We start from the raw sequence: 22,062 nt of genomic DNA, 5'->3' as shown, positions 1-22,062 counted from the left end.
ATAAATGAATATTGAATAAACATTTTTGTAATTATACAACAGGTGGTTCAGTGAATGTGATCATTCTTTTCCCTTAAATTGTGTAATATGGATACAGGGGTGCCAGAAGGATAAAACGATCTAAAATATTTAAATGCTGGGATTGTACTGCACATGAGCAGTACATAAAAAACGCTACTGTGCATGCACAGAATGCTCCTGGCAGCGGTAGCGCTATCAGGGTGCGCAGCAGCTGGTGACTGGCGGTGTCACCTTAGACATCTGCCTAGTTTGTCTATGCCTAAAAAATGCCCTGTCTATATGTATAGATATACTGCAGGCAAGCACAGCTTTACAACTGGTTTGAAAAGTAACACTTAAAATGTACAGTATTCAAGGGCGTTTTTAACTTTTACTGTAACAACTGGTGCAGATGGCTTTCTCTTTTATGGTAAAAAGCTGAACTCAACTTTTACTATAAATCTCAACTAAATCACTGGCAGGATTTTCTTTCATAAACTATGCAGTATATGCTAAAGCAGGTCTTAACTATAAAAAATACTCTTTATTTATTAAACAAAATATCTTTTATTTCAGAACTTAGCAGTGGAAGCAACCTTCTGTAGCACAGTTGACCACTGAACTGAGTCATTTCTCCCTGGCTCACAGCAGTTAGCCTCCCTTTCAATTGCATTAGGATGTATACATATTATTACACAAATTAATGGAAGGCTTCCCTCTACTGAGGTGTACGCAAATGCTTATGTATGTGCATGCACATTTGTTCCCTTCAGTGTTTGGTATGAAGTGGTTAAATGATTGCAATAAAACTGATTTTAAAAACAAAGAATATTATTATTAAGTAATTAACACCTGCTTTAGTAGACATAATATTATTATTAAAGGGAACCTTAACTGGCAGGGAAAAAAATAATTCACTTACCTGGGGGCTTTCCCAAGCCTCCTGCAGCCGTCCTGTGCCCGCGCCGGTCCTTCGGTGCCCTCCGGTCTCCCTCCGCCGCTAAGTTTCGTTTTCGGACGACTGCCAGTCGTCCTCGGGCAAAGCGTCATCTTCTTCAGGATTCCCTGTCGTAAAGAGCCGTAAAGCGCGTCCGCATGACGCGTTTAGCGTCATGCGGACGCGCTTTACGGCTCTTTACGACGGGGAATGCAGAAGAAGAGGACGCTTTGCCCGAGGACGACTGGCAGTCGTCCGAAAACGAAACTTAGCGGCGGAGGGAGACCGGAGGGCACCGAAGGACCGGCGCGGGCACAGGACGGCTGCAGGAGGCTTGGGAAAGCCCCCAGGTAAGTGAATTATTTTTTTCCCCGCCAGTTAAGGTTCCCTTTAATTTATAATGCGCCAACATGGCGCTGTACAAGTAGGAAACAAACATGGGGTACAAAATAATACAGACAATGATCTACACCAATGTACTAAATACAGAGTTAATACAAAATACAGATCCAGTACAAAGTACAGAATCAGTAATAACAGTGACAGAATTTATATGTATAAATGTGTAACAAAATCCAAAACACAAAAGGGTTAGAGAGCACTACCCTTGAGACCTTTCCAACTAAAGGACACAATTAAAAGGGACTTTGCTGCCAGGCCCAGTACTTATTTGTCTTTAATTAGCAATTAATATTAGTTAGTATGATATATGCTTTAAAGGACACCAGAGATGAGATAATATAAAAGTTTTATACGTACATGGGGCTTCCTCCAGCGAGGGGAGAGATACGTAGAGGGCATACTTCTTCTTGGGAGCGATGCGTGCGGGTGGGGCTGGAGGAAGCCTTAGGTATGTATAAATCTTTTATAGTATCTCGTCTCTGGTATACTTTAAGTACAACTGTGTTTAACTTGAAGGGACTAAACTGCATACAGAAAAGTTATCTTAATTTCAAACTATGTAAAAACAGTATTGCTGATGCACTGTTGGTTAAAAAACAAACTCACACACACAAATATCTAGCTAATGGAAGTTCCTTTACATTTGTAACTAAATATTACCCACACAATTTTACACGGAAAAGGCAAAAAAGAAGTGACTATTCTACTTAAAATGTGTCTCTATATTAAGGTTAATACCCACATGGTAGATATAAAAAGGAAGATACATCATCCAAATTCAAACAAAATTGCATGTTTTACTCAAGTCTTTATTATAAAGATGACTGCCCTGCTGTTATGTGCAGTTTATTCTTAATAACTCTCTCTCAATCTTAAGTTTCACAAGTTATTTCTTTTTGTTTTTGTTTTTTGTTTAATCAAAGGTGGACTGTTAGTTTCCTTTGTTTATGGTGAGGAAAAATCCTACTGCAGTCATTTTCTATTAACCTCCTTAGACAAATGACTGGTCTGAGCAACCAGATTGACCAGACCTAAATTAACAAGAGGGAGCAAAATGGGTTGAACAAAAGTTTTATGAAAAGGTTACTAAGCTTTATACCTTATTAATAGGGTTAACGCAAACTTGAATTGAAAATAAACATATGAGATAAAGAATTGTATGTGTAGCGCTAATGGCACTTAAAAAAAAATAAAATTAGTGACTATGAATAGAATCTCATATTTTTATTTGAAATGTAAGGGCTTCATGTTCAAGAATTCTAAACAGCAGCCATGACAGTCTGATGCTAAATCTACTTAATATAGATGCAAAACAAATAGAAGTACTGGCCTTTCAACTTTCCAGCACTAAAACCTTATCAGCAGTGTTTTCTTAGCTACAAAAAGGGTTTTGCCTTCTATTTACTTTTCAAGTAACCTGACTGAATTCCACAAGCTGTACAACAAGTTAATTTGTCTAAATAACTTTAGTTTTGTATTATTAGCTTTACTATAATAATAATAATATGAACATTTGTATAGCGCTTTTCTCCTGTCAGACTCAAAGCGCTCAAGAGCTGCAGCCACTGGGACGCGCTCAAGAGGCCACCCTGCAGTGTTAGGAAATCTTGCCTTGAACTCCTTACTGAATAGACACTTGACCTAGCCAGGATTTGAACCTTGGTCTCCCATGTCAAAGGCAGAACCCTTAACCAGTACACTATCCAGCCACCTGAAAGGGCCAGGACTTCAAACATTTCCTTAGTAGGGCTAGTACTATATGTACCAATATTTATCTCTTCATTTCAAATGTCAGTTCAGGTGCATATTAAAGAAGAACTGTAATGACTTATAGAAGAAATTTCTGTATTTAGGATAACAACTTTTATGTTATATATCCTGGGTTTCAACATCAGAAACACTTACTATAGCTATATATTTCTGTATATTGGTATGTAGGCCCACCCTCCCACTGAGACTTATCCTCGGCTCAGCCCTCCCCCAAATCAGACTTAAAAATCCAGACAAGTATGAGGTGTTGTAGCTTCTAATTTTGGGCTGCATGATATTATGTTCTTTCTCACACCCACAACCGATTAACCATATAGCCATGGCCACAACTCAATGGCCTCACCCTGTGCAGCTTTTGCAGATACAAAACTCAAAAACCTTGCGCAGGTACAGTGGGATGCAAAAGTTTGGGCAACTTTGTTAATTGTCATGATTTTCCTGTATAAATTGTTGGTTGTTACAATAAAAAAATGTCAGTTAAATATATCATATAGTGATATTTGAGAAGTGAAATTAAGTTTATTGGATTTACAGAAAGTGTGCAATAATTGTTTAAATATAATTTAAATATAATTAGGTGCATACATTTGGGCACTGTTGTCATTTTATTGATTCCAAAACCTTTAGAACTAAGTATTGGAGCTCAAATTGGCTTGGTAAGCTCAGTGACCCCTGACCTACATACACAGGGGAATCCAATTATAAGAAAGGGTATTTAAGGGGGTCAAATGTAAGTTTTCCTCCTCTTTTAAATTTCTCTGAAGAGTTGCAACATGGGGGTCTCAAAACAACTCTAAAATGACCTGAAGACAAAGATTGTTCACCATCATAGTTTAGGGGAAGGATACAGAAAGCTGTCTCAGAGATTTCAGCCGTCTGTTTCCACAGTTAGGAACATATTGAGGAAATGGAAGACTACAGGTTCAGTTCAAAAAAATCTCTGATAAACAGAAGCAACTAATGGTGAGAACAGTCAGAGTTTACCCACAGACCAGCACCAAAGATCTACAACATCATCTTGCTGCAGATGGAGTAACTGTGCATCGTTCAACCATTCGGCGCACTTTACACAAGGAGATGCTGTATGAAGAAGAGGAAGCCTTTTCGCCGCCCACAGCACAAACATTGCCGCTTGAAGTATGCTAAAGCACATTTAGACGAGCCACCATAATTTTGGAATAATTTGCTGTGGACTGATGAAACTAAAATTTAGTTATTTGGGCATAACAAGGGGCGTTATGCATGGAGGAAAAACAACACAGCATTTTAAGAAAAACCCCTGCTAACCACATTAAAATATGGTGGTGATTCCATCATGCTGTGGGGCTGTGTGGCCAGAGCAGGGCTGGGAATCTTGTCAAAGTTGAGGGATGCATGAATTCCACTCAGTATCAGCAGATTCTGGAGACCAATGTCCAGGAATCAGTGACAAATCTGAAGCTGCGCCGGAGCTGGATCTTTCAACAAGACAACGACCCTAAACACTGCTCAAAATCCACTAAAGCATTCATGCAGAGGAACAAATACAACGTTCTGTAATGGCCATCTCAGTCCCCAGACCTGAATATTATTTAAAATCTGTAATGTGAGTTGAAGACAGCTGTCCATGCTTGGAAGCCATCAAACCTGAATGAACTAGAGATGTTCTGTAAAAAGAAATGGTCCAAAATACCTTCAACCAGAATCCAGACTTTCATTGGAACCTACAGGAAGTGTTTAGAGGCTGTCATTTCTGCAAAAGGAGAATCTACTTGATTTCATTTCTTTTCTGTGGTGCCCAAATATATGCACCTGCCTAATTTTGTTTAAACAATTATTGCGCACTTTCTGTAAATCCAATAAACTTAATTTCACTTCTCCAATATCACTGTGTATGTCTGCTATATGATATATTTAACTGACATTTAATATCTTTATTTATACATTTTTAATATATATATATATATATATATATATATATATATATATATATATATATATATATATATATATATACAATCAACAACCAATCTTTTTTCATTATTACAAAAAGTGTTTAAGTTCAATTCATTATTGCTAAATTCATTATTTCCGTATTATTCATTATTAATGCAGTGACAAGCCCCTTATAATATTCCTCAAATGTTTGCTCTTTTAGAGCCACAACAATCTTCCATCTGCCTTTCTCATCATCACATCTATCACCCTGTACATTCCACTCCCACTCATTTCATTCTACCCTCATTCATTCAACCCCTTCATCCATTTATTGGGTCAGTCCAAATTCTTTTAATCTACCGTTCTTAATTATCAATTTTCAATCACCGATACTCAGGGGAGTCTCCCATAACCTTCATACCTTTAACTGACATTTTTTTATTGTAACAATCAACGATTTATACAGGAAAATCATGACGATTAACAACGTTGCCCAAACTTTCACTTCCCACTGTGGCTCAAATGTGAATTTTTGTTTTAATCTTCATTCACTGCACAGAGAAAGAGAAAGGAGCTAACAAACACAAACAAACAAACAAACAAACACACACACACACACACACACACACACACCACTCAAATAATGATAACCTTTTTAAAAAATGCATATAGAAATCACCATAATATAATATATTACTTGATCAATGACCATGTTGAACTTATCTATACAGTTTCATATCCTAAGTAACTGTACATAGTTATTTGGGTTAATAAAAGACATACGTCCAATGAGTTCAAACAGAAAATATAGAACATGGAACAACACTAGCCTGCACCCTCACGTATCTCAATTGATCCAAAAGAGAGTAAAAACCCCTTACAAGGCTTGGACCAGTTAGCCCTAAAAGAAAAAAAATCCTACCCAAATTTATCGGATGGCAATTAGATAAAAACCCTCGATCAACACCACTGAGAATTATCTAATAGTTATAGCCATGGTTATCTTTCAATTTAAGGAAAGCATCTAAGCCCCCCTTAAACAGAGATATAGAATTTGCCATGACAACTTTCATTTTTTACTGACTCTTGCTGTAAAGAACCCCTTCCTAAATAAATGGCAAAAACGTTTGCCCTCTATACACAGCTTATGTCCCCTGGTCCTTTGCACATGCCTAGGGACAAAAAGCTTATCTGCAAAGCTTTTTTTATTGCTCTCTGATGTATTTATGCATTTTAATTAGATCTCCTTTAAGGTATCTTTTCTCCAGAATAAATAAGCCCAGTTTATCTAAGCTTTCCTAGTAAGAGAGACCTTCCTTCCCTCTACCCAATTTTGTTGCTTGTCTCTGTAACTGCTCTAAAACTGTAATGTCCCACCTGTAATGTGGTACTACCCAGAACTGAATTGCATATTCCAGTTGCGGCCTTATTAGAGAGCTAAACAAGGACAGTATTATGCTGGCATCCAAAGTTTTTCTTTTCTTTTTAGTGCATCACAAAACTTAATTTGTGTTAGCTGCAGCTGCTTGGTATTGAATGCAACAAGTACTCCTAAGTACCTCTCCAAGTTTGATGTCCCCATCCGGATCCTGTTTATTCTGTATAGTGCTAGACCATTGGTGCGACCAAGATGCATGACTTTACATTTTTCAACATTGAATTTTATCTGCCATTTACATGCCTATATTACTATCCTATCCAGATCCTTTTGCAATATATCACTATCTTCCTGTGTTGATAATTCTGCACAATTCTGTGTCAACTGTAACAATAGTAACAATACTTTTTACTTCATCTACTAGGTCATTAATAAATAAATTGAAGAAAACTGGGTAGTACCAACCCTGTCTGACCTCACTGCTGACAGTCACCCATTTTGAATATAATCCATTGACCACAACTCTTTGCTTTCTGTCCATTAGCCATTTTCTTAGGTACACATACAGATTTTTCATCAGACCCTGCATCCTCAACTTCTGCTCCAGACTGTTGTGGGGAATAGTATGGAAGGCCTTTGCAAAGGCCAAGTATATCACATTCACAGCATTCTCAGTATCAACGGTAGCATTCACCACCTTTTTTTAAGTAAATACTCACTGGATCAACTGGGATATGTGAGAAGGCAGGACTGAATGGTACCTTATGTTTACTTCTTATTAATTTTTTATATATTTATTTGTTATTATTATGGTTGGATTTCATGGATGGACATATTTTTTCAACCAAACAAGCTATGTAACTATGATTGTCTCATCCTGATTTTTAGTAAACTGCACGCATAGTGATTAATAACATATGAATAACTTATGAATAACTTGATCATGTAAAAAAACATAATGCCACGCCACCTCAGGGCCCTTTTCCACCTGCAATCGCTAGCGTTCATGCTGAACGCTAGCGATTGCTGAATCGCAAAACCGGCGATTCCCCCGACGTTTGCGGCCGCGATTTTGCTATGCTATGCACTGCATAGCAAAATCGCGGCAATTATCGCTCCGCCGCGCGTTCGCGTTCCCGACAAAAGCGAATCGCGGTAGTGGAAATGACCTACCGCGATTCCTATGTTAAAAAGCAAACCGTAGCGATTGTAAAATCGCTAGCGGTTTGCGGTTTTGCGATTCAGCCAGCGCAAACGCGCTGTTGGAAAAGGGCCCTAAGTGACATAAACTTTGCTCAACACACTGCTTAATAGATCATTAAAATAAATTGCCTAATAATAGTAGATCATTAAACAATAAATAAGTAAGAAAAGGCAACCCCCAGTGCGCTCAATATAAAATTATCTTCCAGTTAAATTTATATAGCACTGACATCTTCTGCACTGCTTTACAAAGTATATAATCAAGTCACTAACTGCCCCTTAGAGAAACTCACAATTGAATCTCTGCAATAGTCATACTTTTTGAATAGTCACAGATTAATGTTTTAGGAGAGCCAGTTAACTCACAGTATCTGTATGTTTTTGAGTTGGGGTGGGAAGGAAACCCATGCAAACATGGAGAGAGCATACATACATCCCTGCAAAGTGTGTCCTGGCAGAAAAAAGGGTGAGGTGAACATCTGCCCCACCCTCTGTAAGCCATACCAGCCCACATGGCTTTAAAACTTAAAGTGCCTCTGCTGACCCAAGAGGATGTAAAGATAATGTTTGTGTGTGTGTTGGGGGGGGGGGGGGGGGAGGGAGGGTTATTATGATCACCTTCTTAATAAGCAGTCCACAAAATAGTCACTCTGACTCAGGTGGACTCAGATAAACCATTTAGGATCCCCACTGGTGGCCCTTATTGGTGGCACTCATCGAGGTGAACAACCAGTTTGCACATAAGCCCCCCTCTAAAAACACACACACACACACACACACACACGCACGCACGCACGCACGCACGCACGCACACACACACACACACACACACACACACGCTGCTTGGAAGCAGTTAATATTGTATTGCTTACCTTAATGGAAACAATGTTTTTCTTTCTTCTTTTTTTTTTATATCTTGTTGAATTTTAATTAACATGCTAAAAAAAGATATGAAATCATATTAGAGAACTACCATCTACTATGATTAACAGCCTACAATATATTATAGCATATAACGTTAAATATCTGAAACAGTTAAAATGGGCGCAAGGCATGCCTGGTATTTTGTTCACCCCTGTAAAGTGCTAGGCAATTAGCGGCTATAGCGGCACCCAGTTCGCCAATAGTACTGGTTAAACTACATCTATTGGTGGGAGAGCGCCGGGCGGTAATAGGCACTTAGCTATAATATCCAAGCACCAGGGGGTAATGTAGGTGCTGGGTTATCATATACGTGCGGGTTAACATAATTTAGCATTCCGGGCTTGGCTATAGCATAGCTGAGCACCAAGGACGACTTTAGATACTGGGTTTTCAGTGTTTATATAGGTAAGAGGGGGTTAGTGTTAGGTATATATAGAAAGGAAAGTTAGTGTAAGGGACAGGGGCGGACTGGCCAGGGGGGAAGGGGGGCAATCTCCCTTCAGGCCACCTTTCATTCAGTGATTTAGGGCCGGTACGGTGCCTGGTGTATTCAGGTTTGTTGTTGTAAGGCAATGTGAAACAGTAGGCTAGATGATAAAAGTGCAATTAGAGGGCAGGCAAGCTGGTAAATATACATAGCATGATGCAGAGCTTGCCTGGAGGGTCCGTGGGCAAACACCTGTCTGGTCTCTCCCCTATGTTATGACTGCATGTGTGGATAAGGCGTTAAAGGACACCCGAAGTGACATGTGACATGATGAGATAGACATGTTTATGTACAGTGCCTAGCACACAAATAACTAGGCTGTGTTCCTTTTTTTCTTTCTCTGCCTGAAAGAGTTAAATATCAGGTATGTAAATGGCTGACTCAGTCCTGACTCAGACAGGAAGTGACTACAGTGTGACCCTCACTGATAAGAAATTCCCTTATTTATCTCTTTCTTGCTCTCAGAAGCCATTTTCTGCTAGGAAAGTGTTTTATAGTTGGAATTTCTTATCAGTAAGAAACACACTGTAGTCACTTCCTGTCAGAGTCAGGACTGAGTCAGCCACTTACATACCTGATATTTAACTCTTTCAGACAGAGAAAAAAAAAGGAACACAGCATAGTTATTTGTGTGTTAGGCACTGTACATACACATATCTATCTCATCATGTCACATGTCACAGGGACAGGAGTCATATTATAGGCAAGTAGCCTCTGTGTGATGTGAGACTGCAATACAGCTCTGCTCCATCTCAGGCTATTCTCGTTCTCTCTCCACTCCTCCTCTCTCTGGGCTAGTGAACGCCAAAATCACAATAGCAATTGCTAGCAATTTGCGAGTGCGATTTTGTGAAATGATTTTCAGAGCGATTTTTGAATGACTCGCTCCAAAAATTGCTACATGCAACATGTTTGCGATTTTAAAAAAAAATCACAATGCTGCTGTGAGAACACCGTCATAAGGAAACATTAGCCAAGCGCTTTTCAAATTTCTGTGCATTTGAAAAACGCTCAGAAGCACTCTTGGTGTGCACCAGACCTCCCTCATTCACCTTTGTTTACCTCTTCCCCTAGTGCTGGCTGGCTGTGTCTTCTTCTTATACAGGAAAGCTAAATGAAAGTGCAATCCTGGTGAGGAAAATTATTGTTATTATTATTTAGTATTTAGATAGCGTCGCCATCTTCCACAGTGCTGTACAGAACATATTGTCTTGTCACTTAACTATCTTCTTCCTTCTCTTTCAGCTTTTCTCTCCTCACTGTTTCTCCCCTTCTCTGCATAAGGGTTCAGACACACTATGGGCTTGATTCACTAAGCGGCGCTAAGTGGTAGCGCCGTTGTGAAAAGCCGTTTTTGCCCCTAGTGCGCGTAAAGCTACTTCGCGCGCAGCCCCGCTCACTGCACGCACAGCGCGGGTGCGCCTATATTAGTGCGCGGTGCGACCCACTGCCCCTTAAACGTCGCACCTGGTGCAACGATAACGGCGCATCAGGTTCCCCCTGAAGCGGGGCATTAATGTGCCGTTTCAGGGGTACCGGTGCGCCAATATCAAGGGGCAGCGGGTGCAACGTTATTGTTGCACCGCGCACTAATATAGGTGCACCCGCACTGCGCGAGCTAAGACTGCGAGGTACTAAGACTGATGTGTGGGCGCAAACTAATCAGGTCGTAGTTTGCGCCCACTAAGTGATAGGGCTCACTAACCGGCTTAGCGCCAGTTAGTGAATCAAGCCCTAGCTATGAGTGCTTTTCTGAGCGATTTTACTGTGATCACGATTTTACCATGATTTTAATGTAAGTCAATTGGAGCCCTTTTTAAAAAGCTCTCAGAAAGTTCTGATGGCTAGAAAGTGCTCAATCCACCAGGACTTTTGCAGGAGTAGGGTGAGCCATTTTTTGGCTTCACCCTGTTCCCTTTCAGCTTTGCCCTGCACCCGAATTTCCAGGATCCTTAATTACATGCATGCGATCCAGGAATAGGAAGAGACGTAGAGCAGTGTTTCTCAACAAACATTTTATTGGTATGTACCCCTTTAACCACTTCACCACTGAGGGGTTTTACCCCTGAAACACCAGAGCAATTTTCACCTTTCAGTGCTCCTTCCATTCATTCGTCTATAACTTTATTATTACTTATCGCAATGAAATGAACTATATCTTGTTCTTTTCACCACCAATTAGGCTTTCTTTAGGTGGGACATTATGCCAAGAATTATTTTATTCTAAATGTGTTTTAATGGGAAAATAGGAAAAATGTGGGAAAAAAATCATTATTTTTCAGTTTTTGGCCATTATAGTTTTTAAATAATGCATGCTACTGTAATTAAAACCCATGAATGTATTTGCCCATTTGTCCCGGTTATAAAACCATTTAAATTATGTCCCTATCACAATGTTTGGCGCCAATATTTTATTTGGAAATAAAGGTGCATTTTTTTCAGTTTTGCATCCATCCCTAATTACAAGCCCATAGTTTATAAAGTAACAGTGTTATACCCTCTTGACATAAATATTTAAAAAGTTCAGTCCCTAAGGTAACTATTTATGTTTTTTTTTATTGTATTTTTTTTTTAATTACAAAAAAAAAAAATTGGGGAGTGTGGGAGGTAATGAGTTAATTTAATTTGTAAAACTCATGTATTTGTATATGTAAAATGCTTTAGGGTGTAGTTTTACTATTTGGCCACAAGATGGCCACAGTGAGTTTGTGTTCATGCGACCTGTAAGCGTCCGGAAGGACGCTTACAGGAAGCAATATGAGGCTGGGAAAATCACAATGATCGCGCTGTTTCTCATAGAAGCAGGAACGGCCAGCACGGACACAGGATCGAGTGGAGGGGCTTTAGTACCACATTGGGTGGGCAGCGCAACCAGCCAGGGAGGGTCCTAAGTGGATTAGGACCCTCTGGAAGTAAGTGCCCTACCTTGAATTGCCTGTATTGCCTTTTATCCAGTATTAAAGAGAACGTATATACTCCACTGAAAGTATCCTTGTTTACTCTGTTCGCACACTGAGTGCATACAGGTGGAGAGATACACATCTGAGGAGAAGAGTATATCTGCGCTGTGTTACTTTTATACTATTGACTTTCTGGATGTGAGGATTCATCCTCCACACAGTAGCAACTTACTCCAATTCAATTGGGTCGCCAAGGTCTTTATCTTGAAAAGATCATTGCGGGGGTTTAGATCAACGAACGGGAATGGATTTTCCCGTTCATTGATCTCTGGGCGAGCGGGCGGCGGCATGCACAAGCGGCGGGAGCGCACGCACGAGTTGCGGGAACGCGAACAGCGGCGGTAGCGCGGGAGGTACGGATTTCTCCGTCCCTTCGTTTTATAAGGATGGATAAAGAGACGGAGAAATCCGTACTGCGGGGGGTAAAGTGGTTAAAAACCTGGTACTCATCAAGTACCCCCTAGCATAGTAAACATCACAAGTACCCCTTGACAAATATATATTCAATAGTAGCACATGATAATTGGTCCTAAACAATTTCCAAGCATTTACTATTGCTTCTAATTAGCTAAAATACTAATTTGGTGTTGTTTAAATAAGATTTATCTTTTTCTAAAACTCTAAATGTGTTGTTCTTGGTTAAGTTTATCAAGCCCGAGTACCCCCTGGAACCAACAGACGTAACTCCTGGGGTACCCGTACCACACGTTGAGAACCTAGGACGTAGAGGAAGACAAACATCAGAGCCGGTTGAGAAAGACACATTTGTAATCTCAACTTCAATTCAAAAATATGTCACATTCATAGAGGAAGGCGGAAATGTAGAACTAAAAAATCTTAAAAGACAACAGTGCCCAAAATAAAGGTAACCAAGCCAAAAAGCACAATTCTGTGCAAATTAGGTGGGATATTGTGATGAAAGATCCAGTCCATCTATCTCCACAAGCCATATGGGGGATTCAATTCATGTTGAGATGCAATCGCATGCACGTTTTTAATGATGATAAAGGGTACAGAGGTGCCAAAAGTATAAAAACAGTTATTAAAAAGTTTAAAAGTGCTTAGGAGGCAGTGGTGGACATACCTCCTGCAAGCAGACTCAAGAGACCTGTCTTATTCAAAAATACAAAATGTTTATTTTCTATAATTCAAGGGGTTCGCAACGCATTTCACAGGTTTATACCTGCTTCCTCAGGCAATAGACAAAAGGACCACACAACTGGAGACAAAGGCACAGATTGATGTGTATTAGAACCAAATGCATAGATGTATAGAGATATATCAGGCATTAATGTGTTATGCGATATGTAGTTAGCATGCAGTGTCTGTGAGGAAAGGTATTATGTATTTTCACAAATAAAGTAGTAGTGGGGGTAGATCATGGTGGTTATTGTGGTCCATATGCAAGTGGGGGGGGGGGGGGGGTGTTTGTAATGAGGTAACCAAAAAGTTTTTAGGTTGTAGCAGCTACGTGTAAAATAGGGGGGTAATAGAGAGAGATAAAAAGTGCATGATATATTCCAGGGGAGGGGGGGGAAGGGGGGCTAATTGTGCGTTGGTGTCTATAAAGGTACATTCTCGTGTGGGCAGCGGGTGCAAAAACCAAAACAAAAAACAATAAGCAAGTACAAAGAGAATGGTATCTAAGGAAACTTACCAGCAAATGGTCCGGGTCACACCTGGCACCTCAGTGCCGAAGTGTTGCGGCAGAAAGTAGGATAGGACAGCACAAGGGGAATATACGTAAAAATTCTCCTCTCCAGAGTGTGTCCAGATACTTCGGCACCCACCACAACAGCGACCCCACCAACTTTCACATCACCCTCATATAAACCATTAACCAACACCAGCCGGGTGCTTTTGAAAAACTAAAATCGAGAGAAATGTTCTGGATTCAAATGTTGAGGACCCTGGTACCGGAGGGCCTCAACGAACAGCTTGAATAAATTTACTGACCAAACATATACTGTAATATTTATTTTATCCAGTCGCCTCTTTTATTATACCTTGTTATTGTTTTTTACGATATGTATTATATATTTTACGTTTTTTTATATATCATTTTTATCGATTTTTGTAATGTCTTTCTCTTCTTATTCTTATTATTACTTTTACCATTATCGCATGTTCCATGTTATTTTAACCTTCCGTGACTATCACCGCCATTGTGCACGTTGTTATGCCAGACATGAGGATTGTCAGAGTCACCCCACGAATTCTGATTCTACTGCCAATCCTCTTCTTAACAATACTATATGCACTTTATTAGGGTCACCCTAAAGTAATAATCCGAACATTTGTATAGCGCTTTTCTCCTGTTGGACTCAAAGCGCTCAAGAGCTGCAGCCACTGGGACACGCTCAAGAGGCCACCCTGCAGTGTTAAGGAGTCTTGCCTTGAACTCCCTACTGAATAGGTACTTGACCTAGCCAGGATTCAAACCCTGGTCTCCCATGTCAAAGGCAGAGCCCTTAACCAGTACACTATCCAGCCACTACATGAGTACTAAAAGAGTACTGATCCTACTGCCAATCCTCCTCTTAACATATATGCACTTTAATTTTTCACACTCTTGGATAATCAATTGATTTATATGAGTATTGTATATTAACCTTTGTATCATTCTTGAATCATTTTCTGATATCCTGTATTTTTATTATAGCCTATACTATACTCTAGATCAGTGTTTCTCAACATTTTATTAGTATGTACCCCTTTTAAAACCCTGTACTCGCCAAGTACCCCTAGCATAGTAAACATTATCGCAAGTACCCCTGGACAAATGTATGTATGTATCATATTACATGATAATTGGTTCTAAACAAATTCCAAGCATTTACTATTGCTTTTATTTAGCTAAAATATTAATTTGGTGTTGTTTAAATGGGATTTATCATTTTCTAAAACTCTAAATTTGTTATTCTTGGTTAAGTATAGCAAGTCTGAGTACCCCCTGGAACCATCAGAAGTACCCCCTGGGGTACGCGTACCGCACGTTGAGAACCTAGGCTCTAGATAACCGGTGAACTATTGGAAGGTTAATGCTGTCATTAATTTGTTCTGAAACTGTTTTTCTACATATCACAATATTGGATCAATAATTGCTACATGTATCTACACTTAACATTGCTCTTGCTTCTGATACCATTAATAACCTGACCGACCACTAGATGGCAGCAAACACACTTTTGTTACAATAACATGCACACAAAGCCTTTTTTTTATCATAAAACAAGACTAGTATAAACATAATATATCACGCTCTGTGTAGCGCGCATGTAATAAATAAACTCCAACTATTTTCTATTGTATGATGTCTTTTCCCCAGGCCACATTTACAGCAACGATCCGTTCCCTTCCATTTGCCCATAATAAAAATGGCAGACAGGCCCCCGGCGCATGCACACTACGCTTGCATGACGTCGAAAGGAAGTAACCCAAACCGCCACCCGGAAGCCGCTGTTCCCTGCCCACAGTGGGACGTAATGGTCGCACTCGCATGCCCACACATTATGTAATAGGTGCAACGAAAAGGTCGCACGGGATGCATAATGATGATGCAACGATAAAGTCGCATCCCCGCTTGGCGGGAAAATGCCTGCCCGCCCCGCTCTCGGATTGGCTAGGGGGTGTGTCTAATGACTATATAAACTGCAGCATGGGAACACTGAGGCACTGAGGCGCCAGGTGTTACCCGGACCATTTGCTGGTAAGTTCAGGGCCGGAGCTACCATAGGAAAAAATGGGCAATTGCCCCAGGGCCCCAGAGCCTGTAGAGGCCCCAAAGGTGTCCCTTCCCATCTTAACTGTTGCTCCGCAGGGACTCTGCAGAGTCTGTTAAGTTGGGAGGTGATTCGGGGAGGGTCAGCAGCCAGCTCAGGGGCCCAAGAGGGAAATTTGGCTGCAACAAAAGGGCCTCTAATGACGCTTTTTGGTTCGGTGGGTGTCTGTTGGGGGGCCCCCAGGCTAATTTTGCCCTAGGGCCAGGGGCGAACTGACCATTAGGGCACTTGGGCACAGACCGAGGGCCCGTGGTCAGGGGGGGGGGGGCCCGCTGCCCGCCAGAGAACCCTGAGCAGGAGGGGAGACAGCCAGTGAAGGAGGGCGATGGGCATAGCAGCGGAGAAGGAGGAAAGTTTCCCCCCCTTCCCTCACCTTGGGGCCCCCCTTCCTGGCTCTCCCCTCCAGAATCTGTAAAGTGTCGGACTCACAGCGAGCAGCGGCTGACAGCGGGCGGAGACTTACCGCTGTACAGCCACCGGAGGGAGCACTGATCTGTGTGCCACTAGTCTGGGCTTCTCAAGCCCAGACTAGCGGCACACAGATCAGCGCTTATACACCTGACTACATATACTGGGAGCACTTATAGACCTAGCTACATATACTGGGGGCACCTATAGACCTGGCTATACTGGGGACACCTATACACCTGGCTGCATATACTGGGGAGACCTATACACCTTGCTGCATATACTGGGGGCACTTATAGATCTAGCTACATATACTGAGTGCACCTATAGACCTGGCTATACTGGGGAGACCTATACACCTGGCTGCATATACTGGGGAGACCTATACACCTGGCTGGATATACTGGGGGCACTTATACACCTGACTACATATACTGGGGGCACTTATACACCTGACTACATATACTGGGGGCACTTATAGACCTGGCTATACTGGGGACACCTATACACCTGGTTGCATATACTGGGGAGACCTATACACCTGGCTGTATATACTAGGGGCACTTATACACCTGACTACATATACTGGGGGCACTTATAGATCTAGCTACATATACTGGGGGCACCTATACACCTGGCTGTATATACTGGGGACACCTATAGACCTGGCTATACTGGGGACACCTATACACCTGGCTACATATACTGGGGACACCTAAAGACCTGGCTATCTATACAGGAGACACCTATAGACGTGGTTATCTGTACTGGGGACACCTCTAGACCTGGCTATCTGTACTGGGGACACCTATAGGCCTGGCTACCTATTCTGGAGACACCTCTAGACCTGGCTACCTATACTGGGAACACCTATATACCTGGCTATCTTAACTGGGGACATCTATAGACCTGGCTATCTTAAATGGGGACATCTATAGACCTGGTTATCTATTCTGGGGACATCTGTAGACTAGGCTACTTACCGTATATACTCGCAAGCAAGCCGAATTTTTGACCCCCTAAAAGTGGGCCAAAAGTTGGGGGGTCGGCTTGCTTGCGAGTCGTGGGTGGGTAGGTGCTGTCCCTCCCCTCTCCCCCCGCGGCCGCCGCTGCTATTACCTTAGGCGGCGCCGCTTCCTCTATCACGGTCCTCCTCCGGTAACTAATTCACAGCAGCGCGCCCCCCGCTGCTGTGATGACGCAGGAAACCATAGAGAGCGGTTCCCATAGTAACGGCATCGCCGCTACAGGAAGCCGCTCTCTATGGTTTCCTCGTCATCACACAGCAGCGAGGGGCGCGCTGCTGTGAATTAGTTACCGGAGGAGGACGGGGATAGAGGAAGCGGTGCCGCCTAAGGTAATAGCAGCGGCGGCCGCGGGGGAGCGGGGAGGGACAGCCCCTACCCACCTATACTGGGGCACTATGCTAGCTATATGGGGCACTATGCTAGCTATATTGGGCACTATACAAGCTATACTGGGGCACTATACTAGCTATAATGGGGCACTATACTAGCTATAATGGGGCACTATACTAGCTATAATGGGGCACTATACTAGCTATACTGAGCACTATACTAGCTAAACTGGGGCACTTCACTAGCTATACTGAGCACTATACTAGCTATACTGAGCACTATACTGGCTATACTGGGCACTATACTGGCTATACTGGGCACTATACTAGCTATACTGAGCACTATACTAGCTATACTGAGCACTATACTAGCTAAACTGGGGCACTTCACTAGCTATACTGAGCACTATACTAGCTATACTGAGCACTATACTAGCTATACTGAGCACTATACTAGCTAAACTGGGGCACTTCACTAGCTATACTGAGCACTATACTAGCTATACTGAGCACTATACTAGCTATACTGAGCACTATACTGGCTATACTGGGCACTATACTGGCTATACTGAGCACTATACTAGCTATACTGAGCACTATACTAGCTATACTGAGCACTATACTAGCTAAACTGGGGCACTTCACTAGCTATACTGAGCACTATACTAGCTATACTGAGCACTATACTAGCTATACTGAGCACTATACTAGCTATACTGGGGCATTTTACTAGCTATACTGAGCACTACCTACCTATACTGGGCACTATACTAGCTATACTGGGACATACTGGGGGGATCACGCGGCCAGCGTTTCCTACCCCCGGCTTATATGAGGGTCAATCATTTTTCCCTGTTTTTGGGGTAAAAGTGGGGGGGTCGGCTTACATGCGGGTCGGCTTGCTTGCGAGTATAGACCTGGATACATGCACTGGGAAAACCTATAGACCTGGTTCCTTCCACTGGGGATACCTTTTGACCTGGTTACCTATACTTAGGGCACCTATTTTGGGGGAACTGCTGCCAGATTAACTATTTTTGGGGAACTGCTGCTGCCAGATTAAGTGTATTTTGAGAAACAGCTGGCAGATTATGCTGCCAGATTGTGTATAATGGGGGAACTGCTGCTTCCAGATTCTGTGTATTTTGGGGGAACCACTGCTGCTACATGTATTTTTGGTGTTCCGCTGCCAGATTACGCATATTTTGGGGAGCCGCTGCCAAATTATGTGTATTTGGGGGAACCGCTGCTGCCAGATAACGTCTATTTTGGGGGAACGACTGCCATATTATCTATATTTTGGAGTAACCTCTGTCAAATTGCATGGATTTTTGGTGAAATGCTGTCAGATTACATGTATTTTGGGGGGAAACACTATGGCAGAGTTCAAACTTCCCCAGCAGACCTTTTACACCACTGCTAAGGTCATGTATATTTTGCCCCACCGATGACCACGCCCACATTCTGTTGCGTGACCACACCCATTTTTGGCGTGCCTCGCTATGCGCAGCGCAGCGCAGGGGTTTTTATCAGTATAAAATATCACAATATAACATATTTACTGTTGTCAGTAAATTATTATATCTTAGTCGGTGAAAGGTGGGAAACACTGGTATGGGGGCCCCATAATCTCCTATTGCCCGGGGGCCCCATGAGTTGTCAGTCCACCCCTGCCTAGGGCCCAATTGTTACTTGAACCTGCCCTGGGTAAGTTTCCTTAGATACCATTCTCTTTATACCTGCTTATTGTTGTTTGTTTTGGCTTTTGCACCCGCTGCCCACATGAGAATGTACCTTTATAGACACCAACTCACTATTAGCCCCCTTCCCCCCCACCCTCCTCCGGAATATATCATGCACTTTTTATCTCTCTCTATTACCCCCCTATTTTACACGTAGCTGCTACAACCTAAACACTTTTTGGTTCCCTCATTACAACCCCCTCACTTGCATATGGACCACAATAACCGCCATGATCTACCCCCACTACTACGTTATATGTGAAAATACATAATACCTTTCCTCACAGACATGGCAAGCTAACTACATATCGCATAACACATTAATGCCTGATATATCTCTATACATTTATGCATTTGGTTCTATTACACATCAATCTGTGCCTTCGTCTCCAGTTGTGTGCTCCTTTTGTCTATTGCCTGAGGAAGCAGGTATAAACCTGTGAAACGCGCTGCGAACCCCCTGGAGTATACCAAATAAACATTTTGTATTTTTGAATAAGACAGATCTCTTGAGTCTGCTTGCAGGAGGTATGTCCACCACTGCCTCCTAAGCACTTTTAAACTTTTTAATAACTGTTTTTATACTTTTGGCGCCTCTGTTCCATTAATTGTCATATCTATATCCACCCCTAGTGGGGGGGGGGATACCCCTTTCTTTCTCCTGTCCAGAGAGTGACTTCTTAACCCTGAGTGAGGACAGGACAATCTCCTCACCTGCCTATACTGTGGTTGCCTGGAGGTAACCCTGGTTTGTGAGTATATTTTTGTACTTTTTCATTACAACCAATTTTAATACTTACTACACTATATTGGGCTCTCGGTTTCTCTTTTACATATACTTTTTTAATGTAACTCTTGTCTGGTTACTGTGTGTTTTTTTGTATCAAAAGTTTGGCACCCATATTTCTATTTATTTCTATTTCTTGATTGTTTATAATAAAGTAAAGTAGTCCTTATACCAGGTCATTAGTCTTTTTATATACAGTAAGTTGAGCTTTGGACTTCAATTGTAGCACACTCTCTTTTATTCTACATTAATATAGCTGATGAGACATACCATACTTTGACTCCACCTCACAATCACTGATATGTTTCGCCCATGTCACCGGGCTTTGTCAGAGGGCTTTTCGGTCTCTTTTATTCCCCCATACATTCCTAGTGGTTTGGGTCACCCTAAGCTGATTTGTTACTCTGTTGTACTGGTCCAAGCCCTATCCCATACAGCCATATCAATCCCTGCCATGTACTGATGAGGGCCAAAAGCCCGAAACAGGCTGTCTACATGTGGGGTTGGTGTGGCTGTATAATATTTAAAGCTATAGGCTTGCTATACACCAGCGGCTCTGGATGCTTGCCTTGCTTACAGGGGTGAAAAGGGATAATTTGCATATTCATTAGTGGTGCATAGTTGGATTATTGCAAATTTACTTCTGTTTTAAGAAGACAAATTTCACCAGAGACCTTTGTGTCACTGAGTGATTAACGATGTACAGTGTTACACAGGGGCGTAGCAATAGGGGGTGCTGAGGTAGCGACCACATTGGGGCCCTTGGGCCAGAGGGGCCCTGAAGGCTTACCCTCTATCACAGTATTAGCTCTCTGTTGGTCCTGTGGTGGTATTAATCACTTCTATAGATGCTTTTAATGGTAGTAATCATTAACAAGCTGTTCCCCTTCCCCTTCTTGCAACTCTGTCTCTGACACTGTAGTTGTCATTGGAAGGTTTTGGTGCGCCATATCAATTGTTATGTATAAAGTGCTTGGGTGGGCCCCATGTAAAACTTGCACTGGGGCCCACAGCTCCTTAGCTACGCCACTGGTGTTACACCAACACATCTGTGTGATCTAACCTTACTGTAAGTTACTGTTAGTGATAGCAGATAGTATGTCCTTAATATACAGTGTCATGGTCGGCCATTCATGTCACTGAGTGATTAGGGTACAGTGTTACACCAACACACCTGACACCTAACCTTAGTGTGAGTTACTGTTGGTGATATCAGACAGTCAGTGTGTCGGTGAAGTGGCACAGACATTTCTGGTGATTTTACTTGGCTGGTCAATCACTACAACAAACATGACAGGCAGAGGCAGGTCAAAGCACAAAGGTTTTAGGGGTTGTGGTGGTGCGTTATTCCGTGGCCATGGCATATATGATCTTCTGCAGAAAAGAGCTATTACTTCCCAGAGTGCATAAGAGGTGGTTGATTGGCTCACTCAGCATACCACCATCATTTGTTCCTACTAACATTGGAGTATGCCACATTATTTTTGATGTTATTTGCAGCAGGCACTGTAGCATGGCCCATGAGAAGGCAGCAGGCGACAGAGTAAACATTGTTGGTTGCCTTAACTGTAAGAGAGTCTTTAAATATCAGACATTGTACCTTAAAGTTTTTAATTTTTATAATTTTAATTGGAATTGGAATTTATTTTTTGTCTTGTGAGTCAGGCATCCGGTTGTCGCTACTCCTCTTGTTGCATCCTGCTTAGACAGGTGGCATCATGTCATGGTACATTACAGGAATTTCTTCCTTGTACTCTTCAATTAAGTCTGTGACACTGTATTTTTAATTTTTGGATTTGTAATTTTGTATTTGTAATTGTTTTTCATTTATGACATTTCAATTTCTTTATATGTTTGGGGGGCACTAGGCACATTTCTTTGTAAAAAAAATAACTTTATAAAAATGTTAACATTTGTTCATCATAGAATACCGTATATTTCTGGCCTCTCCTACAGTGGAGGCAACTAACAATGTTTACTCTGCCACCTTCTTCTACAGTGCCTGCTG

The 22,062-nt window shown here is 41.8% G+C and overlaps 1 protein-coding gene across 3 annotated transcripts in view; it reads right to left on the bottom strand.

The window, feature by feature from the left end:
• Positions 1-22,062, bottom strand: part of LCP2 (lymphocyte cytosolic protein 2) — a 537,761-nt gene that overhangs the window by 305,193 nt on the left and 210,506 nt on the right. For all 3 annotated transcript variants that reach the window (XM_068277396.1, XM_068277395.1, XM_068277394.1), the window contains exon 4: positions 8,480-8,545. In XM_068277396.1, coding sequence (XP_068133497.1) covers positions 8,480-8,545 — 66 coding nt within the window. The remainder of the gene's footprint in view (positions 1-8,479; positions 8,546-22,062) is intronic.

This window comes from Hyperolius riggenbachi, chromosome 3 (genome assembly GCF_040937935.1).
Source record: "Hyperolius riggenbachi isolate aHypRig1 chromosome 3, aHypRig1.pri, whole genome shotgun sequence".
NCBI classification, from domain to species: domain Eukaryota; kingdom Metazoa; phylum Chordata; class Amphibia; order Anura; family Hyperoliidae; genus Hyperolius; species Hyperolius riggenbachi.
Note: the sequence above shows the minus strand (reverse complement) of the source record. Positions and strands in the feature narration are given on the sequence as shown.